Source organism: Hylobates moloch, unplaced genomic scaffold, assembly GCF_009828535.3.
Source record: "Hylobates moloch isolate HMO894 unplaced genomic scaffold, HMol_V3 SCAFFOLD_2, whole genome shotgun sequence".
NCBI lineage: Eukaryota > Metazoa > Chordata > Mammalia > Primates > Hylobatidae > Hylobates > Hylobates moloch.
Window position 1 is genome coordinate 80,352,610 of NW_026652277.1, and position 19,252 is coordinate 80,371,861.

Sequence of the window (19,252 nt, forward strand, 5' to 3'; positions counted from 1 at the left end):
AACCACCAAAGCTAAAAACCCTCACAGAGTTTTCTGCCACCTCCACCAGAACAGATGCTGGTATCCATAGCTGAGAGACCCACAGACAGTTCTCATCACAGGACTCTGTGAGACAACCCCCAGTACCAGCCTGGAGCCTGATAGACTTGCTGGGTGGCTAGATCCAGCAGAGAGAGAACAATCACTACAGCTTGGCTCACAGGAAGCCACATCTGTAGGAAAAGGGGGAGAGTACTACATCAAGGGAAGACCCCATGGGACAAAAGAATCTGAACAACAGCCTTCAGCCCTAGACTTCCCCTCTGACAGAGCCTACCCAGATGAGAAGGAACCGGAAAACCAACTCTGATAATATGACAAAACAAGATTCTTTAAATCCTCCAAAAAAATCACACTAGCTCACCAGCAATGGACCCAAACCAACAAATCCCTGATTTACCTGATAAAGAATTCAGGTTAGTTATTAAGCTAATTAGGGAGGCACCAGAGAAAGGCAAAGCCCAGTGTAAGGAAATCCAAAAAATGATACAAGAAGTGAAGGGAGAAATATTCAAGGAACTAGATAGCATAAATAAAAACAATCAAAACTTCAGGAAACAATGGACATACTTACAGAAATGCAAAATGCTCTGGAAAGTCTCAGCAATAGAATTGAACAAGTAGAAGAAAGAAACCCATAGCTCAAAGACAAGGTCTTCAAATTAACCCAATCTAGCAAAGAAAAAAGAATAAGAAAATACGAACAAAGCCTCCAGGAAGTCTGGGATTTTGTTAAACAACCAAACCTAAGAATAATTGGTGTTCCTGAGGAAGAAGAGAATTCTAAAAGTTTGGAAAATATATTTGGGGGAATAATTGAGGAAAATTTCCCCAGCCTTGCTAGAGACCTAGACATACAAATATAAGAAGCACAAAGAACATCAGGGAAATTCATCACAAAAAGAACGTTACCTAGACACATTGTCATCAGGTTGTCTAATGTTAGGATGAAGGAAAGAATCTTAAGAGCTGTAAGACAGAAGCACCAGGTAACCTATAAAGGAATAGTTATACCTTTAAAAGTATAACTATATGTTTAGATTGCAGATTAACAACAGATTTCTCAGCAGAAACCCTACAAGCTAGAAGGGATTGAGGCCCTATCTTCAGCCTCCTCAAATAAAACAATTATCAGCCAAGAATTTTGTATCCAGTGAAACTAAGCTTCGTGTATAAAGGAAAGATACAGTCTTTTTCAGACAAATGAATGCTGAGAGAATTCACCACTACCAAGCCACCACTACAAGAACTGCTAAAAGGAGCTCTAAATCTTGAAACGAACTCTGGAAACACATCAAAACAGAACCTCTGTAAAGCCTAAATCTCATAGGACCTATAAAACAAAAATATAATTTAAGAAACAAAAACAAAAAACCAAGGTATACAGACAACAAATAGCACAGTGAATGGAATGGTACCTCACATCTCACTACTAACATTGAATGTAAATGGCCTAAATGCTCCACTTAAAAGATACAGAATTGCAGAATGGATAAGAATTCACCAGCCAACTACCTGCTGCCTTCAAGAGACTCACCTAACACATAAAGACTCGCCCAAACTTAAGGTAAAGGGATGGAAAAAGACATTTCAGAAAAATGGGCACCAAAAGTGAGCAGGAAGAGCTATTCTTATATCAGACAATACAAACTTTAAAGTAACAGCAGTTAAAAAAGACAAAAAAAGGACATTATATAATGATAAAAGTCTCATCCAACAGGAAAATATTACAATCCTAAACATATATGTACCTAACACTGGCGCTCCCAAATTTATAAAAACAATTACTAATAGACCTAAGAAATGAGATAGCAACACAATAATAGTGGGAGACTTCAATACTCCACTGACAGCACTAGACAGGTCATCAAGACAGAAAGTCAACAAAGAAACAATGAATTTAAACAGTACCCTGGAACAAATGGACTTAACAGATGTATATAGAACATTCCATCCATCAACCACAGAATATACATTCTATTCAATAGCACATGGAACTTTCTTTAAGATAGACCATATGAGAGGCCACAAAATGACCCTAATAAATTTAAGAAAATTGAAATTATATCAAGCACTCTCTCAGACCACAGTGGAATAAAACTGGAAATCAACTCCAAAAGGAACCTCCAAAACCATGCAAATACATGGAAATTAAATAACCTGCCCCTGAATGAGCACTGGGTCAAAAACGAAATCAAAATGAAAATAAAAAAATTCTTCGAACCGAATGACAGTAGTGACACAACCTATCAAAACCTCTGGGACACAGTAAAGGCAGTGCTAAGAGGAAAGGTCATAGCCCTAAATGCCTACATCAAAAAATTTGAAAGAACACAAACAGACAATCTAAGGTCACACCTCAAAGAACAAGAGAAACAAGAATGAACCAAACCCAAACCCAGCAGAAGAAAGGAGATAATCAAGTTCCAGAGCAAAACTAAATGAAATTGAAACAAAAAACAATACAGAAGATAAATGAAACAAAAAGCTGGTTTTTTGAAAAGATAAATTGATAGACCATTAGCAAGATTAACCAAGAAAGGAAGAGAGAAAATCCAAATAAGCTCTATAAGAAACGAAATGGGAGATATTACATCTGACACCACAGAAATACAAAAAAATCATTCAAGGCTACTATGAACACCTTTACACACATAAACTAGAAAACCTAGCAGAGATGGATTAATTTCTGGAAAGATACAACCCTCCTAGCTTAACTCAGGAAGAATTAGATACCCTGAACAGACAAGCAGTGAGATTGAAATGGTAATTTTTAAATTACCAACAAAAAAATGCCCAGGACCAGACAGATTCACAGCAGAATTCTACCAGACATTCAAAGAAGAGTTGGTATCAATCCTATTGACACTATACCACAAGATAGAGAAAGAGGAAACCCTCCCTAAATCATTCTGTTAGCCCAGTATCACCCTAATACCCAAACCAGAAAAGGACATAACCAAAAAAGAAGACTACAGACCAATATCTCTGATTAACATAGATGCTAAAATCCTTAACAAAATACTGGCTAACTAATCCAACAACATATCAAAAAGATAACCCACCATGATCAAGGGTTTCATACTAGGGATGCAGGGAAGGTTTAACATACACAAGTCAATAAATGTGATACACCACATAATCAGAATTAAAAACAAAAATCACATGATCATCTCAATAGATGCAGAAAAAGCATTGGACAAATTCCAGCATCTCTTTATGATTAAAACTCTTAGCAAAATTGGCATACAAGGGACATACATCAATATAATAAAAGCCATCTATGACAAACCCAGTCAACATAATACTGAATGGGGAAAAGTTGATAGCATTTCCTCTGAGAACTGGAAGAAGACAAGGATGCCCACTCTCACCACTCCTCTTCAACTTAAGTACCGGAAGTCCTAGCCAGAGCAATCAAACAAGAGTAAGAAATGGCATCCAAATTGGTAAAGAGGAGGTCAAGCTGTTGCTGTTTGCTGATGATATGATTGCTTACCTAAAAAACCCTAAAGACTCCTCCAGAAAGTTCTTAGACCTGCTAAAAGAATGCAACAAATTTTCTGGATACAAAATTAATGTGCACAAATCAGTAGCTCTTCTATACACCAACATTGACCAAGCAGAGAATCAAATCAAGATCTCAACCTCTTTTACAATAACTGCAAAAAAATAAAATACTTAGGAATATGCCAAACCAAGGAGGTGAAAGACCTCTACAAGGAAAACTACAAAACACTGCTGAAAGAAATCATAGACAACACAAATGAAAACACATCCCGTGTTCATGGATGGGTAGAATCCATATTGAGAAAATGACCATACTGCCACAAGCAATCTACAAATTCAGTGCATTTCCCATCAAAATTCATTATTCTTCACAGAAGTAGAAAAAAACAATTCTAAAATTCATGTGGAACCAAAAAAGAGCCCACATAGCCAAAGCAAGACTAAGCAAAAAGAACAAATCTGGAGGCATCACATTACCTGATTTCAAACTACACTATAAGGCCATCGTCACCAAAACAACATGGTACTTGTGTAAAAATAGGCACATAGACCAATGGAACAGAACAGAGAACCCAGAAATAAACCCAAATACTTACAGCTTACTGATCTTCAACAAAGCCAACAAAAAGTGGGGAAAGGACAACCTTTTCAATAAATGGTGCTGGGATAATTGACTAGGAGAATAAAACTGGATCCTCATCTCTCACCTTATTCAAAAATCAACTCAAGATGGATTAAGGACTTAAATCTAAGATCTGAAACTATAAAAATTCTAGAAGATAACATTGGAAAAACCCTTCTAGACATTGGCATAGGCAAGGATTTCATGACCAGGAACCCAAAAGCAAGTGCAATAAAAACAGATAAATTTCTGGGACTTAATTAAACTGAAGAATTTTTGCAAGGCGAAAGGAATAGTCAGCAGAGTAAACAGACAACCCACAGAGTGGGAAAGAATCTTCACAATGTATACATCTGATAAAGGACTAATATCCAGAATCTACAATGAACTCAAATCAGCAAGAAAAAAAAATCCCATCAAAAAGTGGGCTAAGGACCTAGATAGACAATTCTCAAAAGAAGATACACAAATGGCCAACAGACGTATGAAAAAATGCTTAACATCACTAATGATCAGGGAAATGCAAATCAAAACTGCAATGCTATACTACCTTACTCCTGCAAGAATGGCCATAATCAAAAAATAAAAATAAAAAACAGTAGATGTTGGCATGGATGTGGTGATCCGGGAACACTTCTACACTTCTGGTGGGAATGTAAACTAGTACAGCCTCTATGGAAAACAGTGTGGAGATTCCTTAAAGAACTAAAAGTAGAACTACCATTTGATCCAGCAATCCCACTAGTGGGTATCTACCCAGAGGAAAAGAAGTCATACTTGTACACACATGTTTATAGCAGCACAATTCACAATTGCAAAATCGTGGAACCAACCGAAATGCCTACCTATCAATGAATGGATAAATAAACTGTGAGATATGTATATATATATCTCACAGTTCATATATATATATATATTTATATATATATATATATATATAATGGAATATTACTTAGCTATAAAAAGGAATGAGTTAATGGCATTTGCAGTGACCTGGATTAGATTGGAGACTACTATTCTAAGTGAAGTAACTCAGGAATGGAAAACCAAACATTATATGTTCTCACTCAAAAGTAGGAGCTAAGCTATGAGGATGCAGAGGCATAAGAATGATACAGTGGGCATTGAGGAAATCAGGGGGAAAGGGTGAGAAGAGGGTGAGGGATAAAGACTACAAATAGGATGCAGCGTATACTGCTCGGGTGATGGGTGCTCCAGGATCTCACAAATCACCACTAAAGGACTTAACCGTGTAACCAAACGCCACCTCACCTGTTCCCCAATAACCTATGGAAATTAATTAAATAAATAAGTGGAATTGACACCCCCAAAACATACAAAGAATCAATGAAATAAAACTTGATTCTTCGAAAGGATAAACGAGATTGATCGACCACTAGCTAGATTAACAATGAAAAAAAAAAAGAAGATCCAAATAAATACAATCAGACAGACAAAGGTGACATTACAATTGATCCCACAAAAATAGAAAAAATCCTCTAGACTACTATGAAAACCTCTGTGCACACAAAGTAGAAATCTAGAGGAAATGGATAAATTTCTGGAAACACACAACCTTTCAATATTGGACCAGGAAGAAATTGAAACTCCGTTATTGGTCTGAAAGACCAATAACAAGTTCTGCAACTGACTTCAGTAGTAAAAAAATCTACTAAGCAATAAAAGCCTTGGACCAAATGGATTCACAGCTAAATTCTATCAGATGTAAAAAAAAGAACTAGAAGCAATTCTACTGAAACTATTTCAATCAATTGAGAAGGAGGGATTCCTCCCTAACTAATTCTATGAAACCAGTGTCATCCTGATACTAAAATCTGGCAAAGGCACAACAAAAAAAAAAGAAAACTACAAGCCAATATCCCTGAGAAACATAGATGCAGAAATCCTCAACAAAATATTAGCAAATCAAATCTAGCAGCACATCAAAAAGTTAATTCACCACAATCAAGTGGGCTTTATTCCTAGGATGCAAGCTTGGTTCAACATATGCAAAACAATAAATGTAATTCACCACATAAACAGAATTAAAAACAAAAACCATATAATTATCTCAATAGACACAGCAAAAGCTTTCTGTAAAATCCAACCTCCCTTCATGATACAAACCCTCAACAAATTAGGCATTGAAGGAACATACTTCAAAATAATAAGAACCATCTATGACAAACCCACAGCCAACATCACACTGAATGAGCAAAAGGTGGAAGCATTCCCTTTAAGAACTAGAACAAGACAATGATGCCCACTTTCACCACTACTATTCAGCATAATACTGGAAGTCCTATAGAGCACTCAGGATAGAGAAAGAAATAAAAGGAATCCAAATAGGAAAAGAGGAAGTCAAACTATCTCTCTTTGCTAAGGATATGATTCTACACCTAGAAAATCCTCAAGATTCCATCAGAAAACTCCTAGACCTGATAAACAACTTCAGTAAAGTTTCAGGATACAAAATCTACCTGCAAACATCAAAATCAATAGCATTTCTATGCACTAATAACTTCCAATCTGAGAACCAAATCAAGAATGCAATCCCATTTACAATAGCCACAAAAAAATTGAAAACCTAGGAGTACCTCTAAACAAGGAGATAAAAGATGTCTACAAGGAGGACTACAAAACACCAATGGAAGAAGTCAGAGATGACACAAACAAATGGAAAAACATTTCATGCTCATGGATTGGAAGAATATATATTGCTAAAATGGCTCTACTGCCCAAAGCAATCTGTAGATTCAATGCTATGTCTATCAAATTATCAACATCATTTTCCACAGAACTAGAAGAAATTATTCTAAATTTATATGAAGTCAAAAAAGAGGTGGAATAGCCAAAGCAATCTTAAGCAAAAAGAACAAAGCCAGAAGCATCACCTTACCTGACTTCAAACTATACTACAAGGGTGCAGTAACCAAAACAGCATGATACTGGTACAAAAACAGACACATAGAACAGTGGAACAGAATTGAGAACCCAGAAATAAAGCAGCATACCTACAACCAACTGATCTTTGATAAGTTGGCAAAAATAAGCATAGCAAGGGGAAAGGACTCCTTATTCAAAAATGGTGCTGGGAAAACTGGCTAGCCATATGAAAAAGAATGAGACTGTATCCCCCACCTATCACCACATACAAAAATTAACTAAAGATGGATGAAAGACCTCAAACTATAAAAATCCTGGAAGGAAACTTAAAAAATGCTAGAAGGAAACTTAGAAAATACCCTTCTGGACGTTGGCTTTGGCAAAGAATTTATGATCAAGTCCTCAAAAGCAATTGCAACAAAAATTAAAATTGACAACTGAGACCTGTTTAAACTAAAGAGCTGCACAGCAAAAGAAACTATTAACAGAGTAAACAGACAACCTACAGAATGAGAGAAAATATTCATCACCTTTGTTTCTGACCAGTGACTAATGTCCAGAATCTACAAGGAACTTTAATAAATCACCAAGAAAAACAACCCCATTAAAATTAGGCCAACGACATGAACAGACACTTCTCAAAAGAAGACATATAAGTGGCCAACAAACATATGAAAAAATGCTCAACATCACTAATCATCACAGAAATGCAAATCAAAACCACAGTGAGATACTATCTTACACTAAGAATGGTTATTATTAAAAAGCCAGAAAACAACATGTTGGCAAGGCTGCAGAGAAAAGGGAACTCATATACACTGTTGGTGGGAATGTAGTTCAGCCACTGTGGAAAGCAGTTTGGAGATTTCTCAAAGAACTAGCAATAGAACTTCTGTTTGACTGAGTAATCCCATTACTGAGTTTATACCCAAAGGAAAGTAAATTGTTCTACCAAAAAGACACATGCACTCATATGTTCATTGCAGCACTATTCAAATAGCAAAGACATGGAATCAACCTAGGTGCCCATCAGTGGTGGACTGGTTAAAGAAAATGTGGTACATATGCACTATGGAATACTATGCAGCCATAAAAAAGAATGAAATCATGCCCTTAGCAGCAACATGAATGTAGCTGGGAGCCGTTATCCTAAGTGAACTAATGCAGAAACAGAAAACCAAATACCACATGTTCTCACTTATTAGTGAGAGCTAAATCTTGGGTACACACATACAGATGAGAACAGTAGACACTGGGGACTCCAAAAGGAGGTACAAAGGGAGGAAGTCAAGGTCTGAAAACCTTCCTGTTAGGTACTCTGTTCACTATCTGGGTAACAGCATTAGTAGAAGCCCAAACCTCAGCATCATACAATGTACCCTTGCAACAAATCTGTACTTGTACCCCTGAATCTGAAATAAAAATGGAAAATTTTTAAAAAGAAATAATAATATTTGGTAGTTGCAAGAAAAGTAAAGTCTGGAATTCTGGATTCAAACTTTATTTGATCCAGAGAGATTAGGGCAAGTGCTCTACGTCAGTGGTCTCAACAGCAAGTGACTTTGCTTCCCTCCCCTCCTCAAAGAATAGCATTTAGGGATGTTTTTTGTTATTTATCACACTGGAAAGGGTGGCTACTAGCATCCTGTGGGTAGAGGCCAGGGATGCTGCTAAACATCCTACAATGCACAAGATACCCCCCAACAAGAATTATCTTCCCCAAATGCCAATAGTGCCAAGACTGAGAAACCCTGCTCTAGACACAGAGAAGAAAGAGGAAAGAAGGTAGTTCAGCATTTGACACACAAATGGATGTTCTGATCTCCAGTTTGGTTTATTGTCTTTGTAGCAGCCCAGCACTTTTGCTTCATGTATTTACTTCTACATTTCCATCAGTATAATCAAAGCTCTTCATTTCTCAAGGAAAGATACTTTGGCTTAACCCACTTTGTTTCTTTGAACCTCAATTTCATTATTTATATAAAAATGATACGATTGAACTTGTGATTTGTGTTTTTCCCCAACTTTTCACTTTGAATAATTTTCAAACCTACAAAAGAATTGATGTATAATGAACAAATATGGTCTCTTCATTGATTTACCTTTATTAATATTTTTTCATATTTGCTTTTTGTCCCTTCTCTCTTTCTCTGCCCCTACCCCCATGCTAACAAAATTAACAATATGCATGTACTTTTATCTGGATATAATTCCACTTCTACAAGTATATCATATAGATATATACACACACATGCAAAATGGTGTGTGCAGCACTGTTTGCAATGGCAAGAGATCAAAAGCAAATTTAGTGTCCATTAATAAGTTACTAATTAAATATAGTACAAAGAAGTTCTATGCAGCTGTTTATTAAATGAGGACATTCTGTGTGTTGATATGGATATATGTCTAAGATATATTTTAAGTGAAAAATATAAGTTCTTTATATATAATGTGCTATTATTTGTATTGTAATGGGGAAATAAGTATATATTTGTATAATTTCATATTTCCTTGAATATACATAAAGAAACTCTGAAAGGATACATAAGAAACTAACAAAGTTAGGTCTGTGGGAAGAAGAGCGGAAATTATACCCTGAATGAGTTTTAGAACTAAGTGAGCATTCCCTATCCAGAAGGTGGGCATAATTAACTACTAAATTTAGTCTAAGCAGTGTTTTACATTTTGAGCTTCTTTTAACTAAGGAGGATACCATTGCATTTTATGCTTCAATTTATTGTCATTTGTTTTTGGATTCTAGTAGAATTCTATACATTTGTTATATCTAGCTATATTAATGAAATTACTACTCTATTATATTGAGTGAAAAACTGCATAAAAAGCATATGATCCAAGTGAGAGTGATATATAAAATAATTCATTTACACCAATATTGAGCTGTTTTAACTAATTGTGTAGGTGATCTTCCATTAAATGAAAAAAATTAATTTTAAAAGTTCTTCTAATTTCTAATTTTTTTAATCCACAGCAAGTTGGTATTGATAAAGGTGACATTCCTGACCTCACACAGGTAAGCAACTCTCCCAGTGGAAGATTCAGTATGCATGAGATTATTACAACATATATTGCCACAAACGGGCATAGTCTTGTAAGCATTTCATGCATTTTGAATTTAGGCCAACCAACTTTCATGGAAATTATTCTACTTTATTTATTATTTCTAGCCATTGATTATATTTCTGGAGGTAATAGGAAGATTTTCTTGTTCTTATGATATAGTTTTCTCTTTAAATGCAACTGAATTTAGTAAATGAACTCATCTTTTCATTTTAAACTTGACCAAAAGGAAACCTTGAATAATGTTAACAGAAGTGCTTTGGCTATGAAAAGTCACTATTTCTAGGCCTGATAATCAGAATATTAGAACTTTTCCTCCTGCTTGTCTTCCTAGTTTCCAACATGTCCCAGATACGAAGGAGACCCATGAATAGGGAAAACTCTGGTGTCACAGTTAAACTACTTGTCTCCCCTATGAAATGGAGGCATGTCCATGTATAAAATAAGCTAATAAAATAGTAGTGGTAGGTGAACCATTTTTCTGGAGCCCATCTAGTAAATGACAACAATAGAGGGGCTTCTGTATCAATCATTTTATCTGTGAAGAGGGTACTGTATATGGTTCCTAATATATAGATTCAAGGTCATTCATGGGTACAGCTTTATTGTATAACCTTTCTCATAATTGTCAGGAACTGTTTTTACTTAAGCACCCTGTTGTGGTACATTTATATCCCAAATATGTTATTTAACTAGAAATGATGTTATTGTAGAGATGATAGGAGAAAACATAGAGCTGCTATCTTATATACCAGTAATGAATATATGAACTTTCTGTCCTTGTAAATATAGTCATTATAATAGAAAAATAATTGTCATAATGAAAGATACCTACTTTTTAATAATATCAAAGTGCATTTAGTAATTTGCTATCCTTATTATGCCTTGAAATGTTTCCATCTTTAAAATAATATTAATCCTTAGGTTTTTATTAAAAATTAGGGAAACTCAAAGAAATGATCTTCTGTATTTGTATTATTAAAATACCAATTAAATATCAAGAATTCTTTATGAATAAAATTCAGAGAGCAATCCAGAACATGATGGCATTGTATTTTTTAGTTAAAAGTTGAGAGATAGTTATTTTTCATAGACAGAATATTGGTATAAAATATTTCGGCTACTATGAGAAAATAGTGTTTTTTGACGAGGCACATACCTGAGTAAGATATTGGCATCATTTTGGATATGGCCAAAAAATTAAGTATGCATAAAGTACCACTAAAAATCTCTTTATTAGATATAGATTTATCTTTGTAACACTATAATTAAAAGCAAAGAAAATAAGTATGTTTTCATTTAAACTAATCATTTTTAGTAAAATTTATAGTACATTTAAAAAAATAATCCATGTAAGTAATACATGTTAACTTTTAAGACATTAAAATATTTAGCTCTGACAATTAGAAGCTAATGAATAGCTTCTAGAAGTGGCAAATCATCTTAATTTCAACTCTATGGACACCGTTACTGAAGAATAAAAGAGAAACTAGGCTCTCAGTTAAGAATATAGGTCCTCATCTGTCGTACTTAGTTTGGGCAGTCTGAAAGGAAACAAGGAAATATTCAAATGACTACTTAAATTCATTTTTGCTTTTAACATTAGACAATGAGAGCATATCATTGAATGTACATCATTGAAATCATATACTTGGATTAAACTTTTAATGATACTATTATAGTCATTATAATATTTATAATCTCCCCCTCAAGAAGCCCAGAAACATTATATTTTACTGAATGATTTAAGATGTGTGTTTTCATAATTTAGGGAACAGAGGCCCCTCCCTCGAAGAAAATAAAATCTTGCCCTGGGTCTGTTAGAAAGCTATTCTATGGTAGAAATTCATTAGAATCTGTTAGCACTCTATTCTCTTCTTTTGTTATGACCTTAAGCGCCACATAAATTTCAATATTAACATTTATTTTTATGTGATACATATACACCATGGAATACTATACAACCATTAAAAAGAAAAGATCATGTGCTTTGCAGAGACATGGATGGAGCTTGGGGCCAATATCCCAAGTAAACTAATGCAGAAACAGAAAACCAAATACTGCATGTTCTCACTTATAAGTGGGAGCTAAACATTAAGTATATATGACACAAAGAAGTGAACAACAGACACCAAGGCCTACTGGAAGGTAGAAGGTGGTACCCCTGTGACATGCAATTTACCTATACGACAAACCTGCGCAAGTACCCCTGAACCTAAAAGATTTTTTAAATGTGGAAAAATATTTATTTTTAAATTACCTGTTCAGGTCGGGCACGGTAGCTCACGCCTGTAATCCAAGCACTTTGGGAGGCTGAGGCAGGCAGATCACAAGGTCAGGAGATCGAGACCACAGTGAAACCCCGTCTCTACTAAAAAAGAAAATACAAAAAATTAGCCAGGCACGGTGGTGGGCGCCTGTAGTCCCAGCTACTTGGGAGGCTGAGGCAGGAGAATGGCATGAACCCAGGAGGCAGAGCTTACAGTGAGTCAAGATCGCGCCACTGCACTCCAGCCTGGGTGACAGAGCGAGACTCCATCTCGAAAAAAAAAAAAAAAATTACCTGTCATAGAAAAATTCTTCTAGTTCAATACAGGAATATGATATGCTTCTGAAATTTCTTAACATTGTGGTTTCTTTTGGGGTTATGAGTGACATAGAGCTAAACACCCTTCTTCATTCCTGTGTAGAGCCCCTCGGCAGGTCTAATGGAAGTTTCTAATTGACCTGAGGATTTAGACCTCTGACAGTTATGATCAGGTCTGAGCTAGCATGTGAACTGTTCTGGGGTTAGTCCTTTAAAGAGTTGTTTCATCCTTAAAACCAGGGTTAATCTGCAGATGGGTCCGAAGTACCAGGTTATATGGATTCGGTTCTAAGATTAGATTCAGCTTTCCACCAGGCTTGTCTGCGGCCACCATGGCCATTCAATGTAGCCAGGTAATGAGCAAAAATACCTGTCAGAAGAGAGTGTTAAAGAAGAGATGGAGATCAGAAGGGCTTCCTACTGGGAGTAGGAATAGAATGCTCATAACTTAGAAAATGATTAGAATTCCTCTTGCAGCAAAATGGAATGGGGGAATTTCATAGATATCTTTATGAATTTAATGGATATCTTTTAGGTTAGAGACTGCACATTAAACATGAATGCAATCATCTGTAACCCTTTTTAACTTATACACATAATATCATAATTATTACATTTAAATTATTCACCAATATCAATGAAATTTTTAAGGAAATTCAAAAATAACTGTTTTTGGGTAAGAACTGAATATATCAGAACTGAAATATTTCTCGTCAGCACTTTCAAATGGTTTCTTAGATCTAATGATAAAAATTTAATGATCTTAGCAATTTAATGATTGCTTTTTTTAAATTTGGTTTTAATGATGCTTTATAAGCTATAGCATCTAAATCATAGATGGATGCTTTCTTTTGGAGCCTGGGCTCACAATCAGCTATGAATTTGTTCCAAGAAAAGAATTTTTTAATATTATTTCCTGTTTGTGGCGTGTGTACATTCCGAATGTAAAATATCTTCACTTATGAAAACAAACTTAGGTTTTGATGTCAGGAATTCTGGTTGACATGAAAACTACTGGTAAAGAAAGGTCTCTTTTTAAAGACCATACAACTGATGAATCAGTAACCATATGTTGCTGTTATCTATTGGCTTTCACAGGCTGACTCTTGTTCTTTGGATTGGTGTTCCCATCTGATTGGTCTATTGACTTTGGCATTTTTAAAAACAAGCAACTGAAGAGCCTGCTCATTATACTTTGTTATATTAAATTCCTTTTACAACAGCAGAGGCATTCTCAAAGTTTTTGCTCCTTGGAAATTTAAGAGGTGGTTTTCATTTATTGTCTACTGCATGCCAGGATATCCTCACTGCCATAGATGCAGTTGAGAAAAGGTAGACATTCCTGCACGCCTGGATATTACTATCAAAGTACTTTTTTTCCTCCAAAGACATTTGAGGAATTTATTTCTCTTCGATTTTACATGTCCTTGTAAGAAATATAAATGTTGAAGCACTTTTAAACTTCTAGGATGGAATGCTCCAAACTTAATTTCCCTTTAAGACAAAAGTCAAGTTTGATAGTCTTGTATTCTTGATCAAATTTCTCTTTCAGCTATTGTGATTTTTTTGTGTGACTTCTACTTATTTTTTCTATTTTCTCACTTAGTAAGAAACTTTACAAAACGAATAAAATGGGGACCTCTCTTCCTGGGGTTTTTGTTTTGTTTTGTTTTGTTTTGTTTTGTTTTAGGTAACTAAGAAACTTAATAGGATAAAATATTACCGATTTTTGGTTATCCCATATTTGTTGCTGTTTTGTGACTATAAATAGCATTTTTCTTAGACCATGTTTTAAACTTAGGTTTAGCCAAAAAATATCACACTTTCTTTACATTACATTTAACATTCAAAGTATCTTAAGTCTTCTAACTGGAAAGAAGTTCTATGGCTTATTTTTTTTCCTTACTGCAATCCCAATGAAAAAATAGAAATATGAAAAGTTTATATGCCCAGACCTCCTAAATTCCATCATTGTCATCATCATTATCATCATCACTCACAATTAGTGTGACAGTTTTGAAGTTATCAGATGTGAATTCATCTAAAAATTTTGAAGCCATTTATATTTTTTCTTTTCAATGTTATTACGTACATTCTTTATTCAATGAGCATTTCTTTATAGTTTATAATCTGGTATCTAGAACAAAATTTTATGTATCTCTTTTAAAATTCATTTTTTAAACTTAGAAATATTGTCTTAGTTGTGGTTTACTATAATTTATTAAGTCCATTTTCATCTGAGTTGTATTTTAAAATCCTAATTTTTGTAATTTCCTAAACGTATTATATCCCCCGATAATCTTTTTTTTTTTTAACTCTATAGCTCAAAGCTTTTAAAATAATGCTGACAGGGCTGTTCTTTTCTATCTTACCTTCATCATTTTGATCAAGTTACTATTTTGGTTCACTTAGTAATTTTTATATGTCTAAATTTACATGTTTTAGTTCACTTGGTAATTTATACCTATAATAATCACATAATTACAAATATAATAATCACATGAATGTTAAGATAGTTTAAGAGTCTATTAGTGAAATGAAAAATGGATATTAAATAAATGTCTTGAATTTTCAAAATTAAAGATTTTTAATAAGAATTGTAATCTGTCATTAAAGGTATGGTGTAAAAGATACAGTTATATGAATGTCTGTGAATTCTGTGAGTTCCTTTATCAGTTACCATAGTTACTTCAATGTCCTTCAAAATTAATTTCACATTAATTTAAAGAAGAATTGTCAGAATTAAATATATCTATAAGGGTAGTTATATATTTCATTTAAGAAATGCTATTCTTTGAATGCCTATGCTGCTGTTAAGGTCTAATTTGTGTTACAACTATTTGAGAAAGACAAAATTAAATCTCTAATGCTTAAGGAATAGATTGGGTGAAACATTTGCATGAACCTATTATTTCTCTTTAAGTATACAGTGAAATGTCATCACTTTATATTGCCTAAAATTTTATTTATAAAAGGAAGCATTCAAGTATTTCTTAATAAGAGTTGAAATTTATTAAATTTGCCAATACACAGTGCTCTGATATTACATTTGCTAAAAGTTACTTTATTATACATATAAATATATTTTTATATATAAATAGGTCAATAATACAATCTTAATTGTTATTGATTATTAGAATTATATTCTTTTCCCCACAACTCTCACTCACCACCTTTTTCAAATATATTTAAATGGTTTTTCCTAATATTTCAGACAAACATAGATAAGTGAGATTTTACTGTATTTTCAAATTTCTGTAAATTTGTATTTGGGCACTTATATTTTTGACTTGAATACAAACACTTACTCATTTTTACTATGGTCTTATGAAAAGGAGTTGGTGAAGTTGATTTGAGTTTACTGCATATAAGTAATATATTAGTAAAAGTCTATCCGATGTAACTCTACACTGAAACCACACTGTAATGCTATTTGTTATGCAGTGGAGTTAAGTCTGTTTAAGATGAGTCTGTCTGAAAGTCCATGGAGTTTAAATACTTAAATACTGAAAGGACCTGGAATTAAATTATCTCACATGTATATCGGGGTCCATCCACAGACTTCCACCATACAGTTACAGTGACATTACAGTGTGTTTACATTGAAAGTAAACAATGCAGAGATTTATTTTTACTTTCTTATTGTAGGCTCCCAGCAGTCTTATGGAGACGCTTGAACAGCATCTAAATACATTAGAAGGAAAGAAACCTGGAAACAAGTACGCATTAGTTGTATATTCTAAATAAGATGAAAAATACTAGAGTCGTTCTTCTAAGAATGAGATTTATCATGGTACAACTTATATTGCTCTAGTTTTAGGTCATGCTTTGTTGTAATTTTCTGGGCTCCCTCAGAACCCCTACCCTTCCTATTAACTTATGACAGTGGGTATAGACAATCTCTCTGCAGGCTAATGCAGCAAGTTAGTAGATTGTACCTACATTAACTGAACCTAATGATTTGAACATTTGCCCTTAGAAGGAATTCACAATATGTGGAAAAATAGTTACTCATGTTTAAAAATCAAAGCTGTTATCATTGGACACGAGTGAAAACAAGCACAATTTCACAAGCAGCCTTGAGCACTGTATTGTCGTTATCAACCCCACTGTGAAAAAAGAAAAGCCCTCAAGTAGAGTTTTTTGGACTCCAGTCTCTCCCTACTTGAACCATTAGACATGGCATACTACTGACATTTTATTCATAGATCCTTTTATATAGAGAATAGCAATCAAGCAGTGATAAGTACAATTTTACTAGATTTTCATACCTTTGTGTTTGGGTACTTATATTTTTGACTTTTTCCTCACTACATGCACGAAATGTCCAGGTTCCTTTTTTTTTTCTTTTTCCATCTCTCCAGCAGGTCTGAAACTTGTCTATTCACAAGGCCTGGTGTTTTCCAATCTTTGTGCCTTATTCAGACTATAATTCTGCAAGTCTGAGGATGCCCACCCTCCTTGTCCTGCTTTGTAAATCTTATGCATCCTGGGAAGGCCATCTCTAGTCCTACCTTCTCATGAAGCCTTTCTTTATCTTGAACTGCTCAGTATTGTGGCTATTTCTTTTTTTACATGTATGATTTAAGTAGATTTTCTGAATCTGAAGGTTAGGGACTATTTTATACTTCATTATGTCCATTTAAACACTTAATGTAGGTCCTCTACAGAGAGCTTGGAATCCGTCTTTGTTGATGATACCAGATTTCTGTTTATTCCATTTAGGTTGACAGCAGGAGTTAGTAGAGACAACCCGTAAAATGATCATTTCAGGGCTGTAGGCTGATCACAGATTTTACCTGTGACAGAGCTATCAAAATGCAACTGTTTTCTGACTTTGTTGCCTCTGGACATTCTCCCAGAATCTAGGCTTCTGTCTTGATGTTACTTTTTTTTTTTTTTTTCTGGTTGTTTCATTAGCTGTGTTATTTCTATAATATTTTTTCAAGTTAGTGTAGAAATTATTGCATGTTTTAAATTTGCAATGATAAGCAACAGTATAAGAGTATTCCAGACAATTATGGCCGAGCTATTTGCAATGATGGATAGTAGGAGCTCTCAGGGGCTCTTTCAAGGTTGTTTCCACAGTCCAGGCTCTGCCTCCAATCTCAGCGTGGCCAAGGATGATCAGACTTGACATGAGATACATTAGATCACAATAAGAGATGCCCTAGTACAGTTATTTCTAGGCCCACCCTCCATTAGGGTATCTGGGAAGCCAAATGAGTTGCCTAGGATTTAAGCAAATGAAGACAGGAAGCTGAGAAATGTTTCTGCTCCTGTGACAGAAGGACCTCTTTAGCTAAGGAAATATGCACATCCACTAAAGTTAAAATCTCTCTCTTGTGCAGTGCTGGATGCACACTGTAAGTCAGCTTCTCTGAACTCTTCCACTCAGGGTCCCCCAAACCCCACATAGGGCCACACTCTTCCCTTGTTTTTTTGTTAAATCTGTCAGTGCTGCAGTCACAGAGAAGCCTCCTTGGGTAGCTAGAATGGGTCTCATTAGCCCTGACTTCAAATCTAAATTCGCCCCCTTGTGGTCACCACAAGCTATTTTTGGAAAAAAAAATAGTTATGGACATTTAGTTACATTTCTAGAGAAGTGAAATTTAAAATTCAATAATCCTCCATTTCAAATTACTTTTTTCTTATATAATTTTTCTTTTTCCTTTAAAATCATTTTATGCTTGTCATATTTCTCTTCTGAATTGGCTAAAACCACATTTGAACTTGTCTTTTGCTTATTCCCTATTTTTTAAAATAAATGAACTGTAATAGTTAACTATTCTCTTCTTTGTATGTTTGTGCTTACCTGGGAACTTAAGTGAAGGGTGAGTACTTTATGGAGTGAGTTTTTTGCATTTGGTAATTACTAAAAATGCAAAAAACACTCTTAAGATTCCACATTTGGTATTTAGAAGATTTAAAACTGATTTCTGTCCCTTTTACACATGTGTTTTTTCATTATGCTTTATTTTTGTCTCCCAAGTTGACTAGCATAAATGGTTTTACTTTCTTTTGGTCTTCTTGGATCTGGACTAACAGTTTCTCTTAGATGGATATATGTATATATATTTATATATTCCTCTTATATTTTATAAATGAAATTTTTTTTTATTTGCGTAGTAAACAAAAGATTTCCCCATGGCTTATAGCATAAATGCTGAAAGACAAATTTATAAAGAAAATTAACTACTTAAAATTGTTTTATTTGTCTTCTGGTCACAGTATAAAACTATTCTAACCTCTAAACCAAGTATATACATAAACTGAAGCATTTGCAAATGTCTGCTATGAAGAATATGTATGCCCTTTATATTTAGTACCTTGTGTCCACTGCTATTTATTTTTGTAATTATATGCAATACTCTGTGATATACCTTTATATATTGTCTGTTTCTATAATTCCACAGGACAAAAGAGAGAAATTTATTTTATTTATGTGGGTTTACTAAGTTTTGAGGTTACAGGAAATTTAAGATAAGTCTTTTGTAATTCAAGTTATTTGAAGGATGTAGATAGATCTT

The 19,252-nt window shown here is 34.3% G+C and overlaps 1 protein-coding gene across 14 annotated transcripts in view; it reads left to right on the forward strand.

The window, feature by feature from the left end:
• SNAP91 (synaptosome associated protein 91) overlaps window positions 1-19,252 on the forward strand; it is a 159,440-nt gene that overhangs the window by 76,294 nt on the left and 63,894 nt on the right. For all 14 annotated transcript variants that reach the window (XM_032152208.2, XM_032152267.2, XM_032152218.2 and 11 more), the window contains exons 9-10: window positions 10,047-10,088; window positions 16,371-16,441. In XM_032152208.2, coding sequence (XP_032008099.1) covers window positions 10,047-10,088; window positions 16,371-16,441 — 113 coding nt within the window. The remainder of the gene's footprint in view (window positions 1-10,046; window positions 10,089-16,370; window positions 16,442-19,252) is intronic.